Source organism: Neoarius graeffei, chromosome 23 (assembly GCF_027579695.1).
Source record: "Neoarius graeffei isolate fNeoGra1 chromosome 23, fNeoGra1.pri, whole genome shotgun sequence".
Taxonomy (NCBI): domain Eukaryota; kingdom Metazoa; phylum Chordata; class Actinopteri; order Siluriformes; family Ariidae; genus Neoarius; species Neoarius graeffei.
The window spans coordinates 28,747,087-28,759,178 of record NC_083591.1 but is presented as its reverse complement, the minus strand read 5'-3'; the positions used below and the strand labels follow the sequence as shown (position 1 = coordinate 28,759,178).

Genomic DNA, 12,092 nt, shown 5'->3' with positions numbered 1-12,092 from the left:
AAAAGGGGTAAAAAGAAAAATCCATCTTTTAGTGAAGTAGCGTCATCTCACATTGGGGAGGGGAGAGAGAAAAATCTAACCTTTGATTAAAAAATGTATTCAGGAAAAAACCCCAAGTCTGTCATCAAGAAATATTTTTTCAACAAAAACGCCATGTGCCACTATTATTGGCATCACAGCATTTAATACTTTGCACCACCACCCTTTGCCAATAAAACAGCACTGGGTCTTCTATAGCATTTTATAAGTTTTGAGATACAGGACATCTGAGACCATTCCTCTTTACAAAATCACTCCAAATCATCCAGGGGCCTAGGCCCTCTCTTGTGCTCTCTCCTCTTCAGCTCACCCTACATGTTCTCAATCGGGTTCAGGTCAGGGGACTGAGATGGCCATGGCAGAAGCTTGATTCTGTGGTCCGTTAACCATTTTTGTTGATTTGGACAGATGCTTCAGATCCTTGTCCTGCTGGAAGATCCAATGACGACCCAGTTTTAGTTTGCTGACCAAGGCAGCTAGATTTTGATTTAAAATGTTCTGGTATTTCCATGGGCGGCACGGTGGTGTAGTGGTTAGTGCTGTCACCTCACAGCAAGAAGGTCCGGGTTCGAGCCCCGTGGCCGGCGAGGGCCTTTCTGTGTGGAGTTTGCATGTTCTCCCCGTGTCCGCATGGGTTTCCTCCGGGTGCTCCGGTTTCCCCCACAGTCCAAAGACATGCAGGTTAGGTTAACTGGTGACCCTAAATTGACCGTAGGTGTGAGTGTGAATGGTTGTCTGTGTCTATGTGTCAGCCCTGTGATGACCTGGCGACTTGTCCAGGGTGTACCCCGCCTTTCACCCGTAGTCAGCTGGGATAGGCTCCAGCTTGCCTGCGACCCTGTAGAAGGATAAAGTGGCTAGAGATGATGAGATGGTAGTTCCATGATGCCATATACCCTAATAAGGTTTCCAGGGCCTTTGGAGGAAAAACAGCCCCAAAACGTCACAGATCGTCCACCATATTTTACAGTTGGGATAGCGTTCTTATTATAGCCATCCTTCTTTTTATGCCAAACCCACCTTGAGTGTTTATTGCCAAAAAGCTCCATTCTTGTTGCATCAGACCGTAAAACACTGTTCCATTCAAAGTTTTAGTTGCATTTCACAAACTTCAGATGCTTACATTTGTGGTTAACCCACAGAAAAGGCTTTTTTTTCCTTTTTTCTTTCCCCTAGCAAACCTTCCAAATAATCTGTTGGCATGGAGATGGAGTCTGATGATAGTTCTGGAGACTTGGAAACCCCAAGATTTTACTTTCTTGTAATTCGCCAACAGTGATCCTTGGGGATTTTTTTTTTTTTGCCTCTCTTACCATCCTCCTTATGTGGGGGCAAAATAAACTTGGGTCCTCTTCCAGGCAAGTGTGTAACAGTTCCAGTTGATGCCCACTTTATTATTAACAACAGTAGAAATTGATAATTTCAGGTGAGGGTTTTTTTTTGTTTGTTTTGTTGTTCTCTTCCTTGCAAAAATGCTCCAGATCTGTAGAATTGTAAGGGATGCTCCTATGCACAGCCCTCTAAGTCATTCCACAAGTTTTTTATGATAGGATTAAATCTAGACTATGACTAGGCCATTCCAAAATAATGTTGTTCTGGGGCCATTCCAAAATAATGTTCTTCTGAAGCTATTCTTTTGATGACTTTGGGTGCTTTGGTTCATTATTGTGCTGGAAGGGGACATATTTCTTCATTTTCAGCTGTCTAACAGAGGCCTGCTGGTTTTGTGCCAAAATAGATTGGTATTTGGAGCTATCCATAATTCACTTGACATTGACTAGAGCCCCAGTCCCAGCGGAAGAGAAGCAGCCCCATAGCATGATGCTGCCACCACCATGCTTCACCATGGGTATGGTGTTCTTTGGACAATAAGCTGTCTTGTTTTTGTGTCAAAGATGTATGTTAGAATTATGCTCAAAATTTCTACCCTGGCCTCATCAGACTCAGACCAGTTCTACCTTCTACCCTGGTCTTATTTTGCCACATGGTTTGGAGTGATTTAGGTGGGCTTGCATGTTTGTTTGAGACTTGGAAACCCCAAGATTTTACTTTCTTGTAATTCGCCAACAGTAATCCTTGGGGATGTTTTTGCCTCTCTTACCATCCTCCTTACGTGGGGGCAAAATAAATTTGGGTCCTCTTCCAGGCAAGTTTGTAACAGTTCCAGTTGATGCCCACTTTATTATTAACAGTAGAAATGGATAATTTCAGGTGAGTTTTTTTTTTTTTTAACTTTTTTTTTTTAAATAACCACTCCCTGACTTATGAAGCTCAACACACTTCTCCCTCATTTGGTTTGCGTGTTCTCTCATCTTTCCCATGTTGATGGAAGACTAAGGGAATTTGGCCTCTTTGTCACCTCATGTTTCTACCCCAGTTAATCAGGAAGTCATGGATTACAGTTTGAAAGTTCCTACACACTCCAGTCAGCTCAGAAATGTACAATTTAAATGAGAAACATGCTTCAGTTAGATTGTGTTCACCATAATGTCCAGGGCGGCACAGTGGTGTAGTGGTTAGCATGATCGCCTCACAGCAAGAAGGCTCCGGGTTCAAACCTAGCGGCTGGCGAGGGCTTTTCCGTGTGGAATTTGCATGTTCTCCCCGTGTCTGTGTGGGTTTCCTCCGGGTGCTCTGGTTTCCCCCACAATCCAATGACATGCATTTAGGTTGACGTGGAGTGGCCTTGGGCTGAGGTGCCCTTGAGCAAGGTACCTGACCCCGACTGCTCCCCGGGCGCTCTGGTGTGGCTGCCCACTGCTCTGAGTGTGTGTGTGTTCACTGCTTCAGATGGGCTAAATGCAGAGGATGAATTTCACTGTGCTTGAAGTATGCATGTGACAAAGGTTTCTTCTTAATAGTGACACATTTTTGTTGGGGGGTGGGGGAGAGATTCTTGAGGGATTTTTTTTTTTTTCCCTCTCAATGCAATTTTCAGTTAAAGGTTGGATTTTAATTTTTTTTTTGGTGGCACGGTGGTGTAGTGGTTAGCGCTGTCGCCTCACAGCAAGAAGGTCCGGGTTCGAGCCCCGTGGCCGGCGAGGGCCTTTCTGTGTGGAGTTTGCATGTTCTCCCCGTGTCTGTGTGGGTTTCCTCCGGGTGCTCCGGTTTTCCCCCACAGTCCAAAGACATGCAGGTTAGGTTAACTGGTGACACTAAATTGAGCGTAGGTGTGAATGTGAGTGTGAATGGTTGTCTGTGTCTATGTGTCAGCCCTGTGATGACCTGGCGACTTGTCCAGGGTGTACCCCGCCTTTCGCCCGTAGTCAGCTGGGATAGGCTCCAGCTCGCCTGCGACCCTGTAGAACAGGATAAAGCGGCTAGAGATGATATGAGAGGAGATGAGGAGTGCCAATAATCATGGGTGTGTGTTTCAATCAATCTACAGCTGATTTTAATTCTTATCATAGTTGAAGGGCAAATATGGGGTAAGAATTGTAGCTTGGTGCCAAAATGAATGAATTAATAATTTAAATATGATTTTATTAAGAGCATGAATTCCACAGAAGTAACAGAGATGTGATTTTGGGTCAGCATATGGGTTGAAGGCTTACTTGAGGGGTTGAGTCTGTCCCCTAATGCCACCCATGAGGCCACACCCCTGTCCTTGGCTCGAAGCAAACCACATCGGTGCAACATAACACTACAACGTCCTGCGCTAGTATCATGTACAGATTTATTTTTATTTTTTTGGTATGTGCTTGTTTTTATTACAGACGCCTAATCCGTAAAGGTTCGTCTTTCAACAATCCTACTGTGAGAATTTTGGGCGGTAGTTATTATTGGATTTCCAAGATTTACTAAGCGTTCTGCGATCTGACCAATCAGAACCGCCGAAAAAGATGTTCTCAGCATACGCGTATCTGATTGGTTGACGACGTATAGGAAGCGTTCGCCTGACAACCATCACTAGGGAGGTAACGGCAGCGAGAGGCAAAACAAGATAGATAAAGCCATTGCCCTTATAAATTAATTAAATTAGATATCCAGGAGGATTGTTGTGCGATCGCCCAGCTTCTAAGAACCAGAAGAGACCGTCTGCAGCTTGCGTATATGTAGACTTTGTCAGGTAAGCTTTAAATATCTGTTGAGTACCGTTACTCCTTAGCTACATCCAAAGCCGCACTAAATAGTCTGGCAAAATACCGCAGGTCCTTCATAATACTACAGCAGGTGGCGTACTGATTTGTTATATTAGTTAGTGCGGTAGTATGCAGATTCAGATAGACGAGGCGAGGCTTTCTTGCAGTGCTTTGATGCCGCTGGGTTTAGCCTGTTAGCCGCTTTTGACTCACTGCTCTAAATCTGCTATAATTAATTCGGATTGATGTCATAGCGGTTATTCTTGCCTCAGTGATGAAATGTAGTTTGGGTAAACACAAGTAAACAGAGCTGGGTGGGACAGCAGCCCACCTGCGAATGAGCAACGACGCATAAACTGGTTGCTGGTTTTGTGTTATGGACCAATTCAGTATGGCATTTCCTCCCACAATGCTTTTCTAGTGATGAAATCGTGTTGTGATGACGTTTATTGTCCACGGCCAGATGTTGATGAGAGCCAGAGGTGGTACTGGGATGGTTGAGCAATTCCAGCGTTATGGACGTGACACTTGAACTCAAAATGGCAACAAATGACCCAGTGCATGTTTTATTGTCTCCCAGTATTTAAACAGGTGTTGCATATTTTAAGGCTGTACCATACTGGAGAAGTGATAGAACAAGAACAATTCCCATAGTACATCTAGGGCATGCCAGAAAACGCCAATAAAAGATGCGTTATGGATGTGACAGAAAAAGTATTACTTTTCTTGGGTGACTGTACATTTTTATCAAACTCTGTGAAATTGTAAACCTAATGTCGAAATGGAGATATCCATTTGATAGAGGGGTCCAAGGTGAATATTAAAAAATCTTTGTTTAAAATATTTTGTATTTCATGCAGAGTTTCAGAAGGAAAAGTCAGCGTTATGGATGTGACGCGTCTGAAATAGACATGGCATATGTTTAGAAAATCAGCAATTTAACCACCATAACCCTTTGAAAAACTCTCTAAATATCAGCTAAAACTATCAAAGTTCTTAATATTTAGGATGGCTATTGTTTTGCTGTTTTGTGGATTTTAGCATACATTTCTGTGGCTTGTGGCAATAATATAGAATTGTACATGATCATAGTTGATTTTAGCTTGGGTTTTACATTATAAGAAAGAAAGACTGACAGTGACATATTAGGTTGGTTACAAATTGGTTCAACTTATTCACATCTGTAAAATACAGGCCTAGGTGATATCTCTGGGAGTGGTTTTGATGTATTACATGCTGCTTTATTTTTGCATGGTGAGGTTGACATTTACATGGAATTGCCCAAATCCAACATCTATGTAAATTATCTCATCTCATTATCTCTAGCCGCTTTATCCTTCTACAGGGTCACAGGCAAGCTGGAGCCTATCCCAGCTGACTACGGGTGAAAGGCGGGGTACACCTTGGACAAGTCGCCAGGTCATCACAGGGCTGACACGTAGACACAGACAACCATTCACACTCACATTCACACCTACGGTCAATTTAGAGTCACCAGTTAACCTAACCTGCATGTCTTTGGACTGTGGGGGAAACCGGAGCACCCGGAGGAAACCCACGCGGACACGGGGAGAACATGCAAACTCCACACAGAAAGGCCCTCGCCGGCCACGGGGCTCGAACCCAGGACCTTCTTGCTGTGATGCGACAGTGCTAACCACTACACCACCGTGCCGCCCTACGTAAATTATTTAAAGTGATATTTTAGTTTCTGTTATACTTGTTCTCCCCCCCCAATGATCCTTTGTTTTGATGTTACACATACAGCATCAATTAGTACCAGTAGTACTGATTAGACTTGGTATCATGCTACTTTTTTCTTTTCTGATATGATACCGGTATTGATCTGATAGCAATAACGGTTGTTGGGTTGGTACCATCTCTAGTACTTATCCATCCGTTATCTGTAGCCGCTTATCCTGTTCTGCAGGGTCGCAGGCAAGCTGTGGAGCCTATCCCAGCTGACTAACCATCGCAGGGCTAACACAGAGAACCGTTCACACCTACAGTCAATTTAGAGCCACCAATTAGCCTAACCTGTATGCTTTTGGACTGTTGGGGAAACCCACGCAGACTCCACACAGAAAGGCCCTCATCAGCCACTGGGCTCGAACCCGGGACCTTCTTGCTGTGAGGCGACAGTGCTAACCACCATGCCGCCTCCATGACTTTTATATCCTGCACAAATGCATGAGCAACCAGTATAAAGATGGTGTTCCATCAGTGTTTTTACCCTTTCGACTGTGATCCTGAAACAGAATTACAATTAAATATGGATATTGGAAATCATGTTGAATGTATTCTAATATATACATCCTAAATGCAGCACGGTGGTGTAGTGGTTAGCGCTGTCGCCTCACAGCAAGAAGGTCCGGGTTTGAGCCCCGTGGCCGGCGAGGGCCTTTCTGTGCGGAGTTTGCATGTTCTCCCCGTGTCCGCGTGGGTTTCCTCCGGGTGCTCCGGTTTCCCCCACAGTCCAAAGACATGCAGGTTAGGTTAACTGGTGACTCTAAATTGACCGTAGGTGTGAATGTGAGTGTGAATGGTTGTCTGTGTCAGCCCTGTGATGACCTGGCGACTTGTCCAAGGTGTACCCCGCCTTTCACCCGTAGTCAGCTGGGATAGGCTCCAGCTTGCCTGCGACCCTGTAGAACATGATAAAGCGGCTAGAGATAATGAGATGAGATGAGATATCCTAAATGAAATTGAGATTAAGCTGCTTCTTATCCGCAAAGGGCCATTGTGGCTGCGAACTTTTATTCCAACCAATTAATGCCTGGTTGAGGGTCAAGATGAACTGATTAAAATGGTGGAATTAAATTCTGCAGGCACCCTGGTCCTCTGTTGGTAAGACTGAAGAGCCCTGCTTTAAAAGGAGCTTGTTTTCAACTGTGTAGGGTTTCTCACTTACCCATTGGAACTTTGTTAGATTTGGTCTGGTTTCATTGAGCAGTGGTTTCCAACCAGACTGGGACTGAGCCATGGGATATTTATTAACAGCCAGCAATAGTCTTTTCCCTCTACCCCATCGTAATACAGCAGTAAGTAAACTAGGCTCCCTGCAGAGGAGAGGCACAAGACTGGTGCTTAACATGAATGAAACAAAAGTATAGAGAAACAGCTTTTTGGACAACTTGTGTGCGCGCGCACACAGACACATACGTTGATATCTCCATCTCCAGTGGATCACACAAACACACATTATCTGTATATATAATCCATGCTTTGTAGTCCATGTGGGTGGCGTAGTGGTTAGCACTGTCGCCTCACAGCAAGAAGGTTCTGGGTTTGAGCCCAGCGGCCGACGGGAGGGCCTTTCTGTGTTGAGTTTGCATCTTCTCCCCGTGTCTGCATGGGTTTCCTCTGGGTGCTCCGGTTTCCCCCACAGTTCAAAGACATGCGGTTAGGTTAACATGGGATGGCCTTGGGCTGAAGTGCCCTTGAGCAAGGCACCTAACCCCCAACTGCTCCCCGGGTGCTATAGAATGGCTCCCCACTGTTCTGGATGTGTGCGTGTGCGCGCGCATGCATGCCTGTGTTCACTGCTTCAGATGGGTTAAATGCAAATGATGAATTTCACTGTGCTTGAGTGTGTGACAAAGGCTGCTTCTTCTCACAATGTTTTGGAGTGAGATTGTATATGTTTGAGCTCTGTGATCTTTTTCCATCTTTAATGTGATATAACAACCAATCTAATTCAAGTGAAAAACAAATAGGATTTTTTTTTTTTTTTTGGGGGGGGAGATAAAAAACTTAGTGTCCTGGTTGCATAAATGTGCATTCCCCTTCAATAATACTTTGTCTTTTTTTTGGGGGGGGGGGGGGTAAGAGTCTGCTAACTTGGCATATTTTGATGTGACAGTTTTATTCTACTCTTCCTTGCAAAAAATGCTCCAGATCTGTAGAATTGTAAGGGGCACTCCTATGCACAGCCCTCTTCAAGTCATTCCACAAGTTTTTATGATAGGATTAAATCTAGACTATCACTGGGCCATTCCAAAATAATGTTCTTCTGAAGCTATTCTTTTGATGACTTTGGGTGCTTTGGTTCATTATTGTGCTGGAAGGGGACATATTTCTTCATTTTCAGCTATCTAACAGAGGCCTGCTGGTTTTGTGCCAAAATAGATTGGTATTTGGAGCTATCCATGATTCACTTGACATTGACTAGAGCCCCTTTGCATGATGCTGCCACCACCATGCTTCACCATGAGTATGGTGTTGTTTGGGCAATAAGCTGTCTTGTTTTTGTGTCAAATATATATATTAGAATTATGCTCAAAACATCTACCCTGGGCGGCATGGTGGTGTAGTGGTTAGCGCTGTCGCCTCACAGCAAGAAGGTCCGGGTTCGAGCCCCGTGGCCGGCGAGGGCCTTTCTGTGTGGAGTTTGCATGTTCTCCCCGTGTCCGCGTGGGTTTCCTCCGGGTGCTCCGGTTTCCCCCACAGTCCAAAGACATGCAGGTTAGGTTAACTGGTGACTCTAAATTGACCGTAGGTGTGAATGTGAGTGTGAATGGTTGTCTGTGTCTATGTGTCAGCCCTGTGATGACCTGGCGACTTGTCCAGGGTGTACCCCGCCTTTCGCCCGTAGTCAGCTGGGATAGGCTCCAGCTTGCCTGCGACCCTGTAGAACAGGATAAAGCGGCTAGAGATAATGAGATGAGATGAGACATCTACCCTGGTCTCATCAGACTCAGACCAATTCTACCTTCTACCCTGGTCTTATTTTGCCACATGGTTTGGAGTGATTTAGGTGGGCTTGCATGTTTGTTTGTTTTTTTCCTCTCTATGAGAAAGAGCTTTGATCTAGCCACCCTACTCTATAGTCCAGACATGTGAAGAATACAAGAGGTTGTTGTCCCATGCAGGGAGTGACCCATACTTGCCAGATATTCCTGCAGATATGCCAAATTGGAAAAAGATCAGATATGATTTGTTTTCTTATTTTTTTCCGTCACAAAAACCTGTAATTTTAACAGGGTTGATATTCACGGTACATAAACTCCAACCATCTATAAAAGGCTGCAGAAACTACATGCAAACTAGCTGTTGCTGTAAAGCAGCAGTTGTTTGTTTTAAAGGTGCCTTGCATGCAGTTTGAGTCATTAATATTTTTCACCATTTCCCATAACTTTACAACCTGTCAAAAATAAGAATATCTACAAGATATTTGTGTCCACAAGAGGCTATGAGACCCTGAAACAACAGTTTTGTTGTCATAGGCACTTTAAAGTCAAGAGGTTGTTCTTTCACCTGGTACTGGTTACTTTGTGATAGTCATCCTGATGTGAGGATGATATGTATCTCTCTTTCTGGCTGTCTTGCTCTCTCTATCTACATAGAAGTCTGCCACCATGACAGCTGAGGAGACCATCAACATAAAGGAGGTGGAGATCATTAAGGTGATTCTGGACTTCCTGAACTCACGGAAGCTGCACATCAGCATGCTGGCCCTGGAGAAGGAGAGTGGAGTAATCAATGGTCTCTACTCAGATGATATGCTATTCCTCAGGTCGAGCCTCACACACACACATACATTATTTATATATATATATATATATATATATATATATATATATATATATATATATATTATATATATATATATATATATATATATATATATATATATATATATATATATATATATAAATAAAAACACCTCTAAGTAAATAAATTGTTGTATGTAGAGTGGTGATTTTCAGTGCTGGTTCTGGAGCTCTGAATAGTTGGTGGGAAAGTTACTACATGATTTGTAGGTATTGTTTCTGTGCAGGGCGGCATGGTGGTGTAGTGGTTAGCGCTGTCGCCTCACAGCAAGAAGGTCCTGGGTTTGAGCCCCGGGGCCGGCGAGGGCCTTTCTGTGTGGAGTTTGCATGTTCTCCCCGTGTCCGTGTGGGTTTCCTCCGGGTGCTCCGGTTTCCCCCACAGTCCAAAGACATGCAGGTCAGGTTAACTGGTGACTCTAAATTGACCATAGGTGTGAATGTGAGTGTGAATGGTTGTCTGTGTCTATGTGTCAGCCCTGTGATGACCTGGCGACTTGTCCAGGGTGTACCCCGCCTTTCGCCCGTAGTCAGCTGGGATAGGCTCCAGCTTGCCTGCGACCCTGTAGAACAGGATAAAGCGGCTAGAGATAATGAGATGTTTCTGTGCACACTTATTATACTGTCACTTTTTTTTATATACTATCTCTATCTTCCCTCTAGCTATAATCCTGTGTCCAGTGTGCTCCTCTGTGTAGTGCAGCTTATTCTAAACTAGTCCTCAGTAAAAATTAGTCTCAACCCTTTAGGTCTTATCAGAATTATCATAATTATGAGGTGAACACCACTAGTGTCACTTGGGAATTTGTATTTTTGTATGAGCCTTGACTTTTACAGTTGAGGGTATGCCAGTAACAAAAATTAATGGTATCTACTAATGTGACACTTATAGCAGATGGGAATATTTAAGTTAGTAATTTTGCTTGGTGACTGTTCTGTGGTTCATTGCCTTTCAGTATGGCTAAATAAACTTTAGTCATTGATGATACGAAAAATTACAGAAGTTTTCACATGCTGTTCATTTTTACCAACCAAAATCACTTTTATATACCCCACATCCTAATCGCCACCTCTGAACTTTTGAGGATGACTTGAAGGCAACACTAAGGCTCATTGCATTACACATTACACCACACAAAAATGTTGTGTTTTTAAAAAAAAAATATTTATTTATTTATTGCAACAGTTACGAATATAAATGCCAGCTTCCATAGATGATTACGGTCATGCTTTGTGGTCCATATGTCCAGTTCTTCTAGTTGGAGGAGGACTTGAGCAGGCTGTCTGAGGTCCTCAGCATCAATATCCTGCACTGCCCCTCCATCACAATATTCTCATACCTGCCATCACTTGTCAACACCCGACAGCTCCAACTGTTTGTAATCTATATAATAAGCGGCAAAGTTTGTTTGTTTGTCTTGAGCTAATGTCGCAATTTCTCGACGGATTTTCACCAAATTTGGCAAGTAGGTCCAGGGATGACCTGGAATTTTGTAGATATAAACAAAATTAATGTACGGGACCCAGGGAGGTCCCTGAGGGGCACAACATTCACCCATCCCTTCCCTCAATGCCTTTCACGTTACATTTATCAACACAAACTCTTGACAGATCTTCACTAAACTTGGCATGTAGGTACAGGAGATGGCCACAATTTGGCAGAACTCAGAAATTCCGGGGGCATCTTGGCTCAGGTGGATAAGGTGCCATACCATAAGTCCGGGGACCCGGGTTCGATTCCGACCCCTCCCCGTCTCTCTCTCTCGCTCATTTCCTGTCTCTACACTGTCCTATCCAATAAAGGTGAAAAAAGCCCCAAAAAATATCTTTAAAAAAAAAAAAGAACTCAGAAATTCCATATTTGGGCCCCAGGGGGTCCCCAGTGGTGCCCGGGTGGTGGATGTTTGGATTTTTGTTTGTCTTGATTTGACATGGAAGTCTGGGGGCAACCCAGAATTTTGCAAAACCCGGGCAACGCCGGGTAACCTGCTAGTATCAATAATAATAGGCAAAAGGTATTACTAAACTGGAAAGATAAAATATCAAGTCATATCAATTTATTTGTACAGCATTGTTACAAAGCAGTTTTACAGAAAAATAAAGACTTGAAAGTGTGTCTGTGAAGGTTCTCAGTCATCCAAGTCATCTAGAGAGTCATTAGGGTGATCTGTGGTTCGTTGGCGCTCTCAGCCATCATGTGAGTCATTGAAGTCAGCTGAGTCTTGGTGTGGATGTGTATTCAGTTTTCTGGGAAGTGTGCCAAGGACTGCATTGTAGGTGGTTGATAAGTGGTGTCTCAGCCCATGTTTACATTAGACCGTATCAGCGGATCATCAGATTAACGTTTTTAAAACGATTAGTGTGCACACAGCAACACCAATACACGATTTGCATGCACATAGCAACGCCAATACACAGATAT

General features: G+C 43.7%; 1 protein-coding gene across 3 annotated transcripts in view; it reads left to right on the top strand.

The window, feature by feature from the left end:
• Positions 1-3,948: 3,948 nt before the first annotated feature.
• Positions 3,949-12,092, top strand: part of wdr47a (WD repeat domain 47a) — a 143,918-nt gene continuing 135,774 nt past the window's right edge. For all 3 annotated transcript variants that reach the window (XR_009651321.1, XM_060906024.1, XM_060906023.1), the window contains exons 1-2: positions 3,949-4,108; positions 9,467-9,636. Coding sequence is in view for 2 of the 3 variants with exons in the window: in XM_060906024.1 (XP_060762007.1) it covers positions 9,479-9,636 (158 nt within the window). In the remaining variant the exon portion in view is untranslated. The remainder of the gene's footprint in view (positions 4,109-9,466; positions 9,637-12,092) is intronic.